The sequence below is a fragment of the Dipodomys ordii genome, unplaced genomic scaffold (genome assembly GCF_000151885.1).
Source record: "Dipodomys ordii isolate 6190 unplaced genomic scaffold, Dord_2.0 Scaffold17, whole genome shotgun sequence".
NCBI lineage: Eukaryota > Metazoa > Chordata > Mammalia > Rodentia > Heteromyidae > Dipodomys > Dipodomys ordii.
Genome location: NW_012267233.1, coordinates 2,516,125 through 2,535,666, shown reverse-complemented (window position 1 = coordinate 2,535,666; position 19,542 = coordinate 2,516,125). Strand labels below are relative to the sequence as shown.

At 32.6% G+C, this 19,542-nt stretch overlaps 1 protein-coding gene across 3 annotated transcripts in view; it reads right to left on the bottom strand.

Moving 5' to 3' along the window:
- The window catches only part of Csmd3 (CUB and Sushi multiple domains 3), a 929,488-nt gene that overhangs the window by 107,310 nt on the left and 802,636 nt on the right, over positions 1 to 19,542 (bottom strand). For all 3 annotated transcript variants that reach the window (XM_013012565.1, XM_013012564.1, XM_013012566.1), the window contains 4 exons: positions 18,313 to 18,409; positions 16,069 to 16,173; positions 3,638 to 3,756; positions 2,465 to 2,534 (listed from right to left, as the gene is read on the bottom strand). In XM_013012565.1, coding sequence (XP_012868019.1) covers positions 2,465 to 2,534; positions 3,638 to 3,756; positions 16,069 to 16,173; positions 18,313 to 18,409 — 391 coding nt within the window. The remainder of the gene's footprint in view (positions 1 to 2,464; positions 2,535 to 3,637; positions 3,757 to 16,068; positions 16,174 to 18,312; positions 18,410 to 19,542) is intronic.

The window sequence follows — 19,542 nt, the reverse complement described above, 5'->3', positions numbered from 1 at the left end:
GCCACCAATGCCTGGCATACACTTTTTTTTTGCCATTCCACAAAGCAGTTTATGAATACAGTCCATCTTGGTCAATGTCACCCTTTTCAACATTCTTACCCAGCCCTCCCAAACCACTCTTCTTCACTTTTTTTTAATTTTTGGGTTTTGTATTTTTTTGTCATTTAACACAGCAGTTTATGTGTACAATGCATTTTGATCTGTGTGATCCCTTCAACCACCTTCATCTCCCTTAGACTCACCTTTTCCCTATTCTTTTCAATTTTGAGGTATACACAATGAATTCTTTTATGTTCTATATTCTTCCTCCTTTCTCCTTTCATTCATCTACCCTTCCCTACCTTAGTGCTACCCTCCCCCTTGAAGGTATCCATTTATGGTACTTATTTTATTGGTCTTTTAGTTAGTCTTTTTAAAGAATTACACTATTTGAACTCTGTAGGGTTTATTATATTTCATTAGGGGAAATAAGAATCTGACAAGTATTCCATACACTTTTATATCAAGTTAACCCACCTAATAAAGCTTCAATTCTTTAATTTTAGTGCAGGGTTCCTTCTTTGTAACACAAGCCATGTTAATACTACATAATGAAGAGTCATATTTACTCAAAAGCAACTTTATACTCCCTATAAAGTCACATTTAAAAAATAGTAATTGATTCTACCTATATATGAAGATGAGAGTGAGTGGCATTTAAATTGAGACAACATTCTGAAAGCAAATCGACACTAGTTATCAATGCTTTAAAACAGTTCTATCTAGTGACATAATCTACTTCAGGAAAATTCTAAGGAAATAAGTGTAAAGAAAATATGAAAAATACTTATAAATGGGTTCTTTAAATTATGAAAAAGAAAACAGTGAAATTCAACAATAAGGAAATAGATACACAGACAAAACCATGTTTGCCAACGTGAAACTCTTTGGAAAAATGTATAATAAATTATGCTAACGTTAATAGGGAAAGCACAAAACCAGGTATATTGTATAATCTCAAGTCTATATTTGTTCAACATTTATCTAATGAATACTTAAGAAGATAACAATTCTTCCCAGTAATAGCAAAGTAGATATCATTTCTTTTGTTCCTCAGACTCTTTCATATTAAGTTTTTAGATCATATGCACACTGCATGCACTCACACAAGATATTCACAAACAAGTATTTGTACATATAAATTTTGTACTAATCATTTCATGTAGATGTAGTTTTAAAATTTAAATAAGGAATTTAAAACTCTTTCCTTAAAAATACCATCTGTTTTAAAGTCTTTCAGAATTTTTTACCAGTTAAATAAATTTTTACTCTTTCATGTAACTTCTTAATACTTTAAATGCATCATATATGGATGTTACAAACTAAAATGCACACAGTATACATGGAAGGCTGACCACCAATATGACTAAATAAGGCATTCTTAAATAAGGCCTGGTAAGGAGGTGATTAAAGTTGAATTAGGTCCTAGTCTGTATGAAATTCCAAGGAGAAATCATTCATTTTAAATAAATAAAAGTGAGTAAGCAAATAAATAAGCAAAAACAAAAAATATCCTTAGAAGAAATCTAGAAATCAACCCGATAGCAACTTGTTCTTGGACTTTTAGTTTTTAGAATAGTAAGAAAATAAAATCTTGTTATTTAAACCCCACAGATGAACATTGAAGCAGATGAATAAACACGTGTGCCACCGTACAAAGGATCAGTCACAAAAGTCATTGAAATTCTTTTGCCTATGCTGTTTTCCTGGCCAAAAAATAGTTTTAAGAAATGGTTACCTTTTTCTCCCACTGGTCTTAATTATTCTTCATTACAGAAGTTATGTATTGACTATCTTTTCCAATAACTTTAATCAGAAGCATGTTTGATTTGTTAAAATACTACAGTGTCATCAACAGTATCATTTAACACTAAAAATTATTTATAATTTCTTCTATTTCTACCTTCCCAAATGGCAACAAAATGTTTTAAAGTTCATTTTCATAATCAGTAGAGCTAGGCATACTAGTAGTTTTATAAGGATTGCAAAGATGAGAAAGAAAAACAATATTTTCCTCTTGATATATTGCATAAAACAGTTGTCTTTGCTACAGAAGAAATCACATGATATGCCATACTCCCATAATAGATTATTTAGTTTGCTTACCAGGTTCAGTAGCAAGCAATGAGATATTTACTTTTTCCCCATGAATTACACTTATTTGTACCAAGTCATATAGAGAAAATGCCACAGAAATTAAAAGAAAATTTAAAAGACACTAATTCTTTCTTCAGCGCCTACAGTTTAAAACCCATTCATTAGTGTTGAAATGTATGGGTTAAGATTGTAAAAATTCCAAATAAACCAAATGAAACATACATCGCCACAAAACCTTGGGAAAGGCAAGCTGCATGCTTGAAATATAATATAAATGGTATACCTTTAAAAGTTGTCAAAGCTTACACATTATAATTCTGGAACCTACCCAAACAAATAGGGATTGGATAATTCCATCTTCTCACAGGTCCAGGCATGCAAGTGATGTGTGAATGACCCTGCACAAGCAAGACACACAGCTCACTACATACTTCCAACACAGGTTGGATTAAATTTCACACACTCACAGATTACTGCACAAAGAAGCTTAAATAATTATTGTTGTTTTCACATATATTTCACTTTTACTAGAAATTTCCAAATACCATACTCTAACAAAGGCAATTACATAGACATCATAAAATGTGACTAAGTATCTTAAAGTCTTGGTAGAAAAAATAAGACTTCACATCTCACTACAAAAATGTTTTATTGCTACTGCAATAATTAGAAACATGTAGAGAAGGACCTTATGCATAGTGCTTTATAGTTCATTGTTATAAACAAATCAATGCTTCAAAGGTTTTTAAACAATAATTTCTAAATTAGTCTATTCTTAGGGAGTATTTTGTGATGCTCTTGATTTATGTCTCTCAAAAACACTTTCTAGCTGGGTACTGGTGGCTCATGACTTTAGACCTAGTTACACAGGGGGCTGAAATCTGAGGATCATAGTTCAAAGCCAGTCTAGGCAGGAAAATCCATGAGAATAATCATCAAAAACACTGAAGTCTGGGGCTTTGTTTCAGAGTGATACAGCACTAGCCTTGTGCTATAAAGTTCAAGGAACTCAGTGCCCGGGACCTGAGTTCAAGCCCCAGGACTAATCCCCTCCCACACACAAAAAAATCCAAATACATCAGGAGTGATAAAAAAATAACAAATAAATTGAAAATATATTCATTTTACAAAATATGTTCTAGTAGATTTATGCTAATTTGGCAAATTCATAATCATCTTATCATGGAATTTCATTTAATGCTATAATTCATACTATATTTTATTTTGCAACCCAGTTTGTCATAGTAACAATCCTGTCTGAATAAGACTTAAAGGAAATTAAAGATTCATTTTGATTCAAAAGCCACTCTTGGTTAGTTACCCACAAAACAATTTCAGTTATTCATCAGTTTTCCCATATGTGTGTGTGTGTGTGTGTGTGTGTGTGTGATGTGTGTGTGTATAAAACTATTGTCCTTTAAGTCTAAACAATTGTTGCAAAGTCTATGAATCTTCCCAAAGAAGAATAAAAATCAAAGCAAGAGTTTAGCAATTGACTTACCTGTAGAGAATATCCTTGGTCACACTGGAAGGACACCACATCACCCACCATATATCTGTCTCCAACTTTAATCCCACTGCTAGGAGTTTGTGGCTCAGGACAAGAATCCAAACCAATTGCTAGAAATATGAGATTATAATAATATGAGGAACCTTCATTGTATGTTTTTGTTTGTTTGTTTATTTTGCCAATCCTTGGGCTTGGGTTTTGGTACTGTCCCTGAACTCCCTTTTGTACAACGCTCGTGCTCTACAACTTTATACATAATTGCAACTTCCAGATTTTTCTGAGATGAGAGTCTCATAGATGCTTGCTCTTTGGGCTAACTTCAAATCATTGTCCTCAGATTTCAACTTCCTGAGTAGATAGCATTACAGGCATGAGCCATCAGTGCCTGGCTCATTGTATGCATTCTTAAATCACATATACAACTGTTAGTCAACCTGATTCCTGATGTCATTTCAAACTACACTTTAATTTGAGGATATATTGAGAATTTTCTGTGAATAAAATTTATTTGCTGTGCATTACAGAGCAAACTGAATTGTTTAAAGCATTAATAAGCTACTTTTTATAAAATATTTTGTGCTTATAAGCTACGGTTATGAAAATATTAATAACTACATTGTATTTTGTTCATTACTTTGAAATTTACATTTTCAAGCTAAACAGTTGCACCAATTACATAGCTTATAAGTCCCAATCTCCTATTACTATATTACATGTGCATTGCATTAAAACAACAGCAACAACTACAACAGAAGAAGAGGAGGAGGAAGCCAGTGCCACAAACACAAACAACAACAGCAATGATAAGAAAATGATGTTAAGCCAGGATGCTGGTAGCTCATACCTGTAAGTCCTAACTATTCAGAAGCCTGAGATCTGAGGATCGCAGATGAAAGCCAGCCCAAGACACCTGGGCAAAATGTCCAAGAGACTCCTTTTTTTTTTTTTTTGTCAATCATGGGGCTTGAACTCTGGGCCTGAACGCTGTCCCTCAGCTCTTCAGCTCAAGGCTAGTACTCTACCACTTGAGCTACAGTGCCACTTCCAGTTTTCTGGTGGTTTATTGGAGATAAGAGTTTTATAGGCTTTCCTGCCCGGGTTGGCTTTGAACCCCGATCCTCAGATCTCAGGCTCCTGAGTAGCTAGGATTACAGGAGTGAGCCACTAGCACCTGGCTTCCAAGAGACTCTTATCTCCAATTAACCAACAGAAAACTGTAAGTGGCACTGTTGGCTCAAAGTGGTAGAGCACTAGCTTAGAACAAAAGAGCTCAAGGACAACCCCTAGGCCCCAAGGTCAAGCCCCCAAAACCCATACACACACACAAAAGCAAAACATGTTATCCAGACACTCTCTCCACAAGCTGAGCATGGGGGTAGTGCATGCTTATTTTCTGAGTCACATAAAATCCTCTGAAAAATAATATGAAGCAGGAAGGAATAGGAGTACAGTAGTTATCCTGGTTCAAAATCATAGACAAGAATTAACAAGAAAACATTAAAAAGGATTATCGCTTATATATTCCTTCACTCTTGGACCATATATTCTCTGTTTGAAAAATACCCTTGTTGTATCAATCTCTACATTTCCTTACAATGGCTACTTGTTGCAGGTAGATGTTCATTATCTGTTTCTTCTGTATGAATAGACTGAAAGACAGTTCTGTGCACAGTGTCTTAAGGAGGCAAACACTGCTTGTATGAATGAAAGCATAGTATATGAAACACAGAGAATTCTTGTCTTGCTTATTTCCCAGTAAATATCAATGCTTAATTCTGCCAATAGATGATACTTATCTAATACTGTTCAGAATAAAGCAGACAAGATAACATGAAGGCCTTTTCACAAGAATGTAAGACAGTAAGAACAAGTGGTTCTTTGGGTTATACATGTGAGGTCCTCTTGGATGTTATCTTGGAAGCACGTAAGCTGGTATCCCTGGCCCTAGTTCTTACAATACCTAGGCCTTGACACATGCACCATGTTTCATATTTCCCAATGGAAATGGTTTTAAATTCTTGATTTCTTTGGGGCCTGGGGAATCTAGAAATCCCAGTTACCACTAGATTATATCCTAATTTTTAAAGTTGTTATAGGTAAGTTATCCTTTCTCAATTAGGTCCTGTGATACAAAAAGAAACTATAAGCCAAGTGTGAATTACACATGGCTGTAATTCTAGCTGCTTATGAGATGGAGATCTGAAGAACACTGGATCAATGTCAGCCTGAACCATCTAGCCCTTATGGCAGGATCTCCAAAATAGCCAGCAAAATGCTAGATCAGAGGCATGGCTCAAGTGATGGAGTGCTGACCCAGAAAGTATTCCATGCAAGTGTGATGCTCTGAGATCAAATCTCAGTACCATAAAAGAAGAAAATTAAAGAAAGTGCCATGTTGGATTTAATTAGTTTTAATGCACATTAGTAGGCCTCACAGATTAAAACAGCTCTTTTTAGAAAATACTAAATTTTAAAAGTGAGTTATGACTGGGTGCCTGTAGCTCATGCATGTAATCTTTGCTATTCATGAGGCCGAGATCTGAGGATCACAGTTCAAAGCCAGCCCAGATAGGATAGTCTGTGGACTCTTTTTTATGTTTTTAAATTTAATTTTATTGTCAAGGTGATGTACAGAAAGGTCACCATTACATATACAAGGTAGTGACTACCTTACTGCTCAAACTTGTTATCCCATCTCTCATTTTCCTCCTACTTTCCCTCCCTCTCTAAGCTCTAATTAACCACCAAAAAAGCTGGAAGTAGAGCTTTGGCTCAAATGGTAGAATGCCAGCCTTGAACAAAAACACACAGGGATATTACCCAGGCCCTGAGTTTAAGCATCAAGACTGGAACACCCACAAAAAAGTGAATTATGATTTGAGCATATATTTCTTTCAATATGATTTGGCCTTCCTTCTATATGTTCTCAGTCTCTGGGTAGTCCTGAGCAGAAAATATATTATTTTAGGTCATGCTTGTGCTCATTCTTAACAGAGAACATCAAATTTCATGCACTTCCATTTCTCTTCCTTCCAACAAGTACCCTTGGAAGGTCACAAATATAGCAACTATAATATCCCAGAGTAGGAGTAACTGCCTTCTCAAGGAGTCAAATATAAAGCTGTGGCATAGATGTTGTAGAATATTTAAAGCTTTATTTTAAGCAAAGCTGTTAGATTTTATCAAAGAATGAGTGGTAAGATGCTTGCAAAGCATTTTCACTATAGAAATGATACAAACTCTATAAACTATGTGATAGCAACTTTTAAACTGAAAGCTAAGATAAATATACTCATACAGAAAAATACCAAAATGAAATATATCAAATAATGATGTTTCTGACATTTGGTTATAAGATTATAGATGGCCTGTGTGTACTGCCTTATAATTTTCTTTATTTCTGAATTTTCTATAATGATATACATTCTTTTCTAACATTAGTTAGATGAGTTGATGATAGTAGTGTATTTGGCACTGAAAGTAAGTGTGTCTATTTATCTAGAAGATATTCTGTTATACTAATTAATCTCCACTGGATACAATAGTTTCGAGGAAGAGAGTAAACTAATGCAGTGATCAGAAATGCCAGAGCAGAAGAATGAGAACCTCATTCATGTTTGCCCCTCATAATAGTTATTATTTTATATAAATTGAAGAAAGTAAATTTAACAAGTCGTTTAAATAAGGATACAGGTGGACCCGTTGTAACAATGAGAAGTACAGAAGTACAAGTTGTCATATCGCAAACGAACTTTACAACTTTGTTGGGGGGGGTTGTGAGGGGGAGGGGGAGGGGGAAGGATTGGGTGGTGGGGGGCGGGTGAGGCTGGGAAGGGATGGGAAGGGGAAACAAAGGAGGAGGCTACAATGCTTGATAAGAAATGTATTCATTATCTTACCCATGTAATTGTAACCCTCTGTACAGTATTTTCACAATAAAATAAATAACAATTAAAAAATAAATGTATTATTAACTGAAAATTCTGAGACAGTTAAAAAAAAGAAAGTAAATTGGAAATACTTAGTAATGCTGAAGTTCAAAACTGCAGTCACTTTTAACTTACTCAAGTAAAACTGTTCAAATATATATTTAAAATATCTATTTTAAGTGATATTTTTATTAAGCGATAAATTGAAGAAAGTACTTTGAGTAATCAGTAGCAGAAAGGATTTTTGCCCTTCTACTTACCAAGGCTAGTTTTCTGTTAATAGCGGCAGTCAAGAGAGGGCCATTTTATCTTTGTGAGTATAAATTTTATAAAAATCGTTTCTTTGACATTCAAAGACACTCTCAGAATAAATCTTTCATGATAGGATGGATTCAATTTGTTATAATACCCCACCCCCCAAAAAAAACAGAAAATGATTCAAAAACAAATCCATTCAAAACGTCCTATTTTAACTGCTATCCAATTGTCCTAAGCTGTTAATCTGGCTCAAAGTATTAGAAGCTATTACTTTTGTCATATTATCAATGATTGTTTATAACCTAAAATGACTAATTTTCTACTCATGTTAATTTAGATGATTTTTTAAAGTATATACCAGTATTACAATTTGGCATATTATGATTACCATTACAAAAGACAATAATTTGTTGAGTGCTGGTGGCTTAGCTATAGTCTTATATTGCTAGCTACTAATGAAGCTGATATCTAAAGATCAAGTTTCAGTCATGCCTGGGAAGTTAATATCCAGAAACTTTTATCTCCAATTAACTACCAAAAAAGCGAGAAGTATAGCTGTGGCTCAAAGAGATAGAGCCCTAACTTTGAGCCAGAAAACTCAGGGTCAGCACCTAGACCCTGGGTTCCAGCCCAAAGATGGGCCCAAAAAAATGGGAAGGAAACAAAGAAGTAAGAAAGGAGGGAAGGAAGGAAGGGAGGAAAGGGAGGTAGGCAAGGAAGGAGAGAGGGACGAAGGAAGGAAGGAAGGAAGGAAGGAAGAAAAACAAGAGTTTGAGAATAAAAAGATACTTGTCATCATTAGAGGATATATTCATGATCAGTTGGGCTTATAATTTGAAGATCTTTATAAAACTTTATTTGCATTTATGCAGACTTTTTACTGAGATAATGTCTCAGAATCAAGTAATCTAGCATACAAATATGTATGAAATATTTTCCATGTAACTTGCAATGTGATGAATGTTTATGAATATGATTTTAGAAGGAATAATTCTGACTTTAATACTTACTGATCTTCAAAAAAGACAATATGTGAAAAATACATGAAATATGGAAAAGATAGAAAAATCAAAATAAACATGTTTCTATTATTATTGAAGGTTTTTAGGCATAGATGTGAAGATGTTAGCTGAATTTTAGATGTATATGTCTCTGTTATAGTATATATTTCCTGTGTCATGATGAACATCTTTTTGTGAAAATTAATAGATTTTATGTAATTGCTATCAACAAATAATTATAGAATATTGCTATTAAGAAAGTATATAAATATTTTTATAAACACTGAGAATTTATTTATCTTAGCATATTGATTGATAAAATGAAATATTTGTTCTATTAGTAACTGCTCTACTTCAAGATTAAGGAGAGCAGGATCAGTCTAACAAATTCAAGATAGAAATAAATATATGAAGATAATGAATAAAGAATTTAAAAACCTAGGTCAAAACTATAAACCATCAATCTATATAAGTAAAAGCAGCGAGATTATCAGGAAATAAATCTTGATCAAAAGAAGAGACAAAACAAATTATGATAAATGTGTAAGGAATATATATAATTAAAGTTTGAAATGAGTTTATAAAGATTAATTATGCTTATTTGCATGAAATATATCCTGAATTAATGGCAATTAAAATTAGATATGACAAATGCTGATCATTTAATTTGGGAAAGGGGTGTTTCCACATTCAATAATTTATGGGATGTTCAAGTATATAACTTAGTTTAAACAAAAAAAATACTGTATTTAAAAGTCTAATTAATCTTAAAATCCCTGCTTTTCTCAAAACATCCATTATGTCATTTCCTAAAGAGGAGACCATATTTAGTGATTACAAAAGTCAACTCATTAAGAACTAATACATTATGTCTTAATTGTGTTGCCTGAGGATAAAAAGAAGTAATGTTTGCTGAATCAAAGCTTTTCCTAATGTAAGTTAGAGTTAAATGCATAAACTTCCCAATATTTATTTTATTTTTTTGTTATTTCTATGCTTTTATGAATGAGGCCATTCAAAGTATTCCCATAACTATACAGAAGATGAAAAGTTACTTTCAGGCCACAAGAGATTTCCCAAACTTCACAGAGAAATTATTGGTGGCATTAGATATATAGAGAAAAGAGAAGTTAAAAATGTATGTATGTAGTGAAATCTCAAAAGCTAAGAACATTTTCTCTTGCAAGGAGAACAAAGATACAAGCTGTATGATGACAACCTCAAACACATTTTCTTAAAATTACTCAAAATCACTGGGCACCAGTGGCTCATTCTTCTAATCCTAGCTACTCAAGAGGCTGAGATCCAAGGATCGTGGTTTGAAGCCAGCTTGGGCAGAAAACTGCCCATGAGACTCTTATCTCCTATAAAATACTCAAAAAAGTAGGACTGATACTCTGGCTAAAATGGTAGAGCACTAGCCTTGAGCACAAAGAGGTTCAGGGACAGGACCAGGACCCTATTCAAGCCCCAGGATTGAAAAAAAAAGAAAAGAAAAAAGAAAGAAAGGAAAACCCTCAAATACATAAATTGAAAAGAAAATAATCAATTCCCATATGCCCATGCAACTATGGATTAGGCAAAGGAAATTTTCAATGGTTTCCATAAGAGAAAATTGGGATGACATTTATTTAGAATTTAATAGTTACATCTCCTCATGTGAATGTTTAATTAGCACCATACTCACAACATAAAGAATAATATAGTCATGATCAGTGGTGTCAAAATATGAATCTAGTCTTCCAAATCATATTCTCAACAGAAAGAAATGTATCCCCAGATTCTGAATATGTTGTATCAATTTCCCAAGGCTGGTAGGACAGTATGATTTCCTTTATTCTGTCTTTTTTCTATTTCCTCAATATCAATTTTAATTAACAAAAAGCAAAACTTTTTCAATCTTTCCATTAATATTAGGTATTATTTTATATATTGCCAACTCCTTTAGGAATTTTGAATAAAACACCAAACTTCCAGGAACAGAAAAAGTAATTGAAATAAAATTTTAACTTGAAAATATGTGCTTGTTATCTTATTTTGTGTCTGCAATTTAAAAAGTTTTCCCTGATTCAAATTTTTTTTCTATTGGTAAGAGATAGATAGATAGATAGATAGATAGATAGATAGATAGATAGATAGATAGATAGATAGATAGACAGATAGATAGATAGATAGATAGATGCATACATAACTTTATTCCTTGTATAATGAAATATATAATTCTACATAATCATTAGTTAGGAAATTCATTATGTACCTATTTACCAGTACAAGGTTTGAGATTTGATTATGACAATCAAATAAAAGTGTTTGTATTGACCTTGACTTAAGTCAATAGTTAAGAACTAAGAATCAATTTTTATAATGTAAGAAATAAAAGCAATCAGCTTTCCATTGGAATACAAACCGACTAAGCAGACATTTTCTGAAGTCAAAACCAAAAGAGAAGATCAGGATCCTTTGCTCAACCTCTCTCTCATCCTCAATGCCTAACCAGGTATCAGACTCAATTTCACCACATTAATATTCCTGTGCTGTCAATCTTGACCACAATGACTGTCTGCTTTCAGAATTTCTCTTGTGAACCATCAGGATGGCTTCATCTCAGTCTCCCTCCTGTGGGATATTCCATATATGCTATTCATTTTTCACTTTTACAACTATAATCCATGTAACTCCCCAAATTGAAATCCATCATGTATTTATTCTTTCTACAAGTGAAGACATATGTCACATCTTTCATGTAATCATCAAGCACTTACAAATTTCTTTTGGTACTCAAGCTTTCTGTGTTCATCAGCATCACAGAACATTTCTGAACGTTTACTATTTCTCTATTGGCAATAGATAATTGACATGGGTAATGCCAAGGAAAACAATCTTTCAAGATAGAATCTCATATTATGAGTGAAGAAATTGGGTTTTTATGGAAACTCTGGATCTTTCTGTCACATGGCTATCAACAGTCAGTGCCAAAATAGAAACCCAAATCTAATATCAGAGTAAATGCTTTTAAACCCATCCAAATTTCAGTAGATCTTTTCAGATACCAAGTTTCCTACAAATCAATCACTTAATCTTATTCAGCATAAGATATATAAATAAATATATATATACATATATATATATATATATATTCACTTTTAATGGCGACTTCCCTAACTCCATCCACAGGAATCCTTATATATAGAATCACCATTTTCTTTCTGCATCACCAAAATAATATGTAAACTCTGTATACATTGATCATTCTGAAATCTTGGGAGCTTGTGGAAAATGCAAGCAGTATGCTGTATTTCAGAAATCAGATGGAAAATCTTGGTTAAATTTTGGCATTGGAAGTTTTTAAACATCTTTGAGACAATTATCTAATAAGTGATGGTTTACATAAACGTCAATAATGCCGCCATCATTTTGTAAGTATTTGGATGCATATCTTTGTGCGCAATTTATGTGAAGGATTTTTAGTCATAGATCTTATAGAAATGTGTAACACTTACTCCTAGTACATAGAACTAGGAAAGTGTTCAACTAAAGTTTTAAAATTTAATGAAGATGTATAGTGATGACAACACTAGGAAATAATCAAATTTAGAAATATTAATGAGACCATGGTCTGCAAAAAGTAAATTGAGCAGAAGGATATCACATCTGTCTGATATAAATAATCACAATCACAATAAATATTAGAGATACTTCAAAGTTAAAAGACCATCATGCATAATCCTAGGTTCAATCCTTAGTACTACAAAATAAAAAAGGGCCATTAAAAAGAGAAAAGGTGAGTCTCAGCTCAAATGACACTATCTCAAATTTTAAGGGGGAAATTCGCTATGCTAAAAATAGCTAATTTGTTAGCACTTTCCTTTTAAAAGTAAATAAAGGACAATTTGCCTATGTAATGTCTCTGCTATTAGTAATCTAGATTTTTTTTAAATCTCATCAACAGTAGGAAAATCAGATATATAAAATATTTGCAGGAAAAATCTCAGCCAAAATTTATTTCCCAAGACAGAAGAACACCTGTTCTGTTTCCTGAATCCTTTACTATTTCAAATGTTCCTTGAGGAATGTAGGAAGAATCTACTTTCATGGATGAAAAAAAATCAATCTTGTTTTTATAGGAAACCTTTAAGTTTTCTGCATCTGTTGCTGGCATTTGCATTGCTATTATAAGACCTTCATTTTCCTTATTATGTTACCCTGTGGGAAGAAGTTATACTTCAGACTGTCACAAACGAACCACCAAAAAACTGTGAGCAAAACAGGTGTTTAGTTTTCAGAAAAAAATACATATTGTAACTACCCTGTTTATATATCACCTATCTCATACAAAGTTATTTCTGCAGAACCTAACGGTTCATGTATTTTTATATATCTAAATATCTAGGTAATTTATTTCAGTCAGACTTGCTGTGTGTATGTGTGTGTGTGTGTGTGAGAGAGAGAGAGAGAGAGAGAGAGAGAGAGAGAGAGATACAGCCATTATAAAAACAAAAACAAAGAAAGAAAACCAAGGGTATGCTTGAAAAAGCTGGAGTGGAAATATCATAGGGTCCACAATGCAATTTGGCAGAAAGGTATACTGCTACTGCTCCCCTCCTACCAAAATAATAGAAAACGTTTATGTCATAGTGATAGTTCACCTCTTCCTGCAATACTGCATACTTGAATTAGCCAAGTTATAGTATCAACCTGGGAGTCAGGTACAGAAAATGTGCTACATATACATAGGTGAATATTATTCAAAAATAAGATGGCTGCAGCTTTGTTGTTTTGAGAAGAGAAGGACATTAAGTGAAATAAAGCAAGGCACAAGATAACAAATGCCACATTTTCACTTATGAGTAAGAGCTGAAAGAATGGCCTAGAATTAATAACTGGAACTGTGGTCATCAGAGCTTTGGTAGAGTGGGGTACAGACAGCCAGTGACTACTGAGAAACATTTTGGATAAGAAAAATAATTTTAAATATCCCATAGCCCGGTATGTGATGGTTGCTAATATTTAATTGAACATTTAAAGATAGATAATACAGAGACATTTGCCTGTTCCCAACACAAAGGAAATGATTAACAATTATACTAATTTGATTGTTATGCTCACACATATCACAAGAAGACTGACACTGGAAGGACAAGGTCAGCCTGGGCCAAAAATATGATAGACACCATCTTAAAGAACAAGTTAATTTCATGTCTGTAATCTAAATTATGAAAAAAATGATTGTAGGAGGATCACAGTCCAAGGTGAGCCCAGGCACAAAGTATGAGATCCTATTCGGAACCAGCCAAGGCAGACAACACTGGGGGATGCTCTTGTTTCCATTTCTCCTCCCAAAGGTAGAGCATGGTTCAAGTAGCTATAGTACCAACTATACGAGAAAAAGAGTTAAGTGGTGACCATGGGCTCTGGGTTCTAGCTCCAGTACTGACACATGCACACAAAATAATTTATATTACATCTAACATGCTGTTTCTTTCCAAAGGCATTTGTTTGTTAATTACAAAATTCTGAGCTGTAAAGCTACTTGTCATTGTTTCCTTCCCATGTATCAGTGAAACTCTGAATTATCTGTCAAAGGAAGCTAACTACATTAATAAAGCCTATTTTTATTGATTAGCATACAGCTCTATTTCCTTCATTTGTTGAAAGTTAAGACTTTCTAAGCAATAAGTATGACAAGTAATTACACAAATAATCCCATTAAATTTTCATGATCTTACACTTCAAAGCAAAGGATCTACAATGCATTTCAGAGTGAGAATAGTTGCCCTCAGATTAAAAAAGTTTCTTCAGTTTACTCTTTTTAATTGTCTGTATTATGAATAACTATCAAATATACAATGCTTTTTATCTGCCCTTTCTAATAAAGTGAACATTGTGATGTGCCATTTTGTACATTTCATGACACATTCTGCCTACTTATAGAGCATTAATTCCTAATATATATAGTTCTATATCACCAGTCACTAAGGAATGGCACACCAGCAATTGCATTGCTGGTAGAAACCTAAAATGTTATAGATAATTGTTGGCGATACTTCTAAAACTTAAAAAAACTTAAAAAAATATAGCATAGAATTTATCAATCCTACTTTGTAGTTTATGTCCAGATGGATTAAAATCAGAAACTTGATGATACATTTGCACTATCAGTGTTTACTAAGGCATCTTCAAATAATGCCAAACATAAAATCAAAAACCTAGAGACTCTTTAATAGATGGACAGATAAAGAAAGTGTGGAATATAAATAAAATGAAGTATTTCCTAATCGTAACAAAAAAGAATTCCACATAAAGGAATATAAATGAACCTGGAAGATATATAGCACAAACACTAATCTAAAACAAAAATACCACAAGATTCAACTTTCATGACATAGCTAAAATATTTATTTAAATATAGTAGAATGGTTCTTCCTAGATGATAGGAAAAGGTATAATGGAGACATATTTGTCAACAGGTACAAAGTTTCAGTTATTCAACTTGGGGTTATAATTAATATCATATTGCCATAAGAAATTTGCTAAGTGGGTAGATCTCATATTAATTATTCTTACCATGACAACAAAGGAAATATTTGTAAATTCTAGCAAAATCATTAGAAATTGTGTGTGTGTGTGTGTGTGTGTGTGTGTATCAGGGCCTGATGAAAAATCTTCAGTTCTCACTAAACTTACTTGTTTATGGCTGGTGCTATAACACTTGAGCCACACTTCTAGTCTAGAATTTTACTGGTTAATTAAAGATGGAGTCTTCTGCACTCTTCTGCCTAGGTTGGCTTTGAATTGAGCTTCTCTAAGTATCAAAATCCTAAGTAGTTAGGATTATAGGCATAAGCCTCCTGTAAAATCATTAGAATTTTATCTGTAAATTTTATTTATTTATTTATTTTTTATTTTTTTAATTTAATTTTATTTTATTTGTGAACATACTGTACAGAGGGGTTACAATTGCATGGGCAGGATAATGCATACATTTCTTACCAAGCATTGCAGCCTCCTCCTTTGTTTACCCTTACCATCCCTTCCCAGCCTCCCCCCTCCCCCCCTTAGCTGTAAATTTTTTAACTGAATTAAAGAGCACTTCAAGAATCTTTAATAACTTTTAATAAAATTAAGAGTTTTCTTTCTCAAATTGCTGTAGTTTCTATATTCATAAAAAAAACCTGGGACACACAAAATATCTGAAGACAGGCAAAAAATGTGTTCTTAGATGACAATATTTTACCTGTGTATTCAAGATGAAATCCTGCAGCAGAAACACTGATGTCGGATTGAAAATTTAGATACAAATTATTAGATGTACTATTCAAAAGATGGGGTATTGTTGTGCCTGAAATGACATTTTAAAAGGCATGACAAAGATTACAAAATAAACTTCAGTAAAAGTAGGTAAATAAATACTAACCATTTAATATTCTATGTTTAAAGTGTGTATTAATGTTTTCAATAAGTTTTGTTAGAAATATCTCTCACATACTCGTTTTTCATTATACTCTTCCTCATAATCTCTATTTTTAGGGAGATAACTCTTTCTATGGAAAGGATTAAAAATAAAAGAAAAATTCTGTACAAACTCAAAGCAAAAGCTTACTTACCAACTAAAATGCCATGTGCAATTCAGTAGCCCATGCATGAGCTAATATCAATTTAATTTAAAAACTGGTCTGCGATTTCTAAGACATAGGAACTTAAGACAATAATGTCAAAGTAAACAGTTATTTGCTTTCATATATATATATGTATATATATATGTATATATATATATGTATATATATGTATATATATGTATATATATGTATATATATGTATATATATATGTATATATACATATATATATGAAAGCAAATAACTGTATACACCAGAGAAAGTACCTTAGTGTGTTTGTCTATCCTCTGACAACAAAGCTGATAATTTTGAACTATTAGCCTGCCTCAGCAAATGTATTATAGCAGAGGTTGAAACTTCTTGAGGAAATCAACTTTAGTTCATGCAATCATTGAGTATGAAAAAATAAAATACCTGTTTGAACGAATTACTGTTTGACTACCATAAAAAGCCTTAAGACTCCAACTGAAGCAATTTCAAAAATAAGAATAGTTCTATACTTTGAGATAAAGTTCAACATGCATGTAAGTTGAGGGTGTTAGAAATATCTCATTATAAGAACCTAGTTCCTTCATCCTTGCTTGTTACAAGTTTATGAACCTTACTCCATATGCCTTCTCGAAGAGAACAAGAATTCTTTACCCAATATAGCACACAAGATTTTGTTTGTTTTGTTTTGTATTTCTTTCAGTAACCATGTTCCTTGTTGTCTTAGCTGCTATCACCAGAGCCAGGAATAAACCAACTCGCAGGGCCCTGTGAGTTTATGACCTGCATAAGCCAGTTAGCAAATCCTGGTCATCAAGAACTCTGGTTCTTGGGTCCTACTTACCATTCTAGCATTTGTTCTACAACTTCAATTGCTAGAAAGAACAAATGAGAAAAATAGGACACGCTTCATACAGAGCTACTACTTGATAATCAGCTGGTAGATTTAACTCCCTTTAAATCATTGTTATGGTCATTATTAAGAAAATATTGTATTTAATCCATTCTAAGTAAAAGAATGCTCAAAATTTTATGAAACTTTTTGTCATTTTACCTGAATCTCCTTTAAAATATATTTATGTCTAAGTCAAATCACTACTGCTCTAAATAGTTCTTTCATCTCCTCACTGGTGATTCTAAATAACTGGCTATACTCCATTTAAAAATTTTCTTAAAAACTAAAATCATTCAAACCTTTTTCAGTACTATCTGAAGTATGTAAGTTTATGGCCTAGCTCAGTATTTTCAGACTTTAAAATGTTTTACAATAAAAACTCTTGATCTTATGCAGAAGTTTATAATTATTGCATGAATTATGTTTAAACCCTAATAAATCTAAAAATATTAAAAATAAGTCACTATCTGGTATGACAAATCAGAATATTTTATTCAGCTTTTCCATCTGGAATTGTTACATATGTAGATACTAGTTCTACCAAATTATACTTATAGAAATAATTTAACACTTTGTCAATTTTCAATGATGTCTTATAGTATTATGTAATCAATGTAAGTATTTTACTGAGTACACATCATTCTAGTGAGAGAAAATATTATAATTACCAAGCACAGTTGAACTATTCATGATCTTTAAGGATAAGAGTATACATATTATTTCTAAATCACACTTCAGTGAAAATGTTATCCATTTCACAAAACATTATTAATTAAATAAACATAGAATACTATCAGCTTTTAAACAGTAATTTTGAGTTACTTTTAAGATCTCCAAATGTATAAACTTGTGATTTAATTGTGTATAGTTTAGAAAAAGAACTAAATTAAACTTCAGTCAGAGTTTTTTGGGAGTTCTTTTAAAAATATTTTTTAATTCCTAACTATAATTAAATTTTCATTAAACTCTGTTTTTTATTACCTGAATAACTTCCAAGTCTTGGGGCATTGTTATCTCCTCCATCATAAAAATCCAAAGAATCCCAGTTATGTTCTGTAGCAAAGCTAACAACCTGAACCTGAAAAACAATAATCAAGTAAGAACACATCTCTAACTGGATAACTCCTGCAGTATAGAAATTCCAACTGGAAGATTTCTATACATCACAGTGTCTCCTTGTCCCTTAACAAAATGGATTTTTATCATGATGGCACTTACTTACATGGTCTGATTGTATGAGAAACTCTTCATTAAATAGCTAGCAATATTCATTATAAGTTCAATGATGAGAATATCATTTTCTTAGAGTAGTGTCAAAATTAAAATCTTTGAGTTAAACTAAAGACTTCATGCTAAGGATATCTGCATATGAATCCCAAACAATTGGTTGACATATTCAAGTGAAAGATGCTTATCAGTGTATAATTTTTCTTGTTGACTTTAGCTATTAGAAAATAGTCACACTCATGGCTCAAAGAAACAAAGGATAATATTCATTATAATTGGATCTCTTCTTGCATTCTTCTTCTGTCAAACCATTGTTCAATTTCACTTCTAATTTTTCAACATTACTATCAGTATTAGCAGCCTAAGAAAATACTTTGCTATATATATGGATGCAATTTTTAAAGATTTATTTACTTTTTAATGAATGGAGTCATAATTACTAAATCAGTGTGAAGGTCTCTCCAGTTGGAAGGAAAATGCCGGATTGAATTCTTCTCATGTCGATTAAATTTTATTTAAAGAAAGAGACATGTGCTACTTTGTCGTACATCACTTGGCACAGCTTGAACCTTTGCAAGAATACAGAGGACCCTCACAAGAAAGGAAATCATCTGTTTTGCTCCTTGTTTATTAAATAAATTATAGTTTCAAAGGAAGAAAATCAATACTTGAATATGATAAGATTATCCTATTTAGCTAAATCTATTCTCAATGTAGAAACTCCATGCGGTCTGTATGTAATTGTGATAACTGCCTTCATTGAATATTTCTTATCTGGAAATGAGTTAATCAGAACTTCCATTCAAGTGAATGCTGCCACTTCTTTTCCAGGGGTGCATGTCACATGGCATTAGATACCCTACCTGTGTGACTGGCACTAAGCCTAATGGCAATGTTCCAGAACAAAAAAGAAGAGCAGAATTCAAGAATTAAAGATGTATGAGTGCATTATAACTGTCATTTCCTTACACATTCTTCAATTCT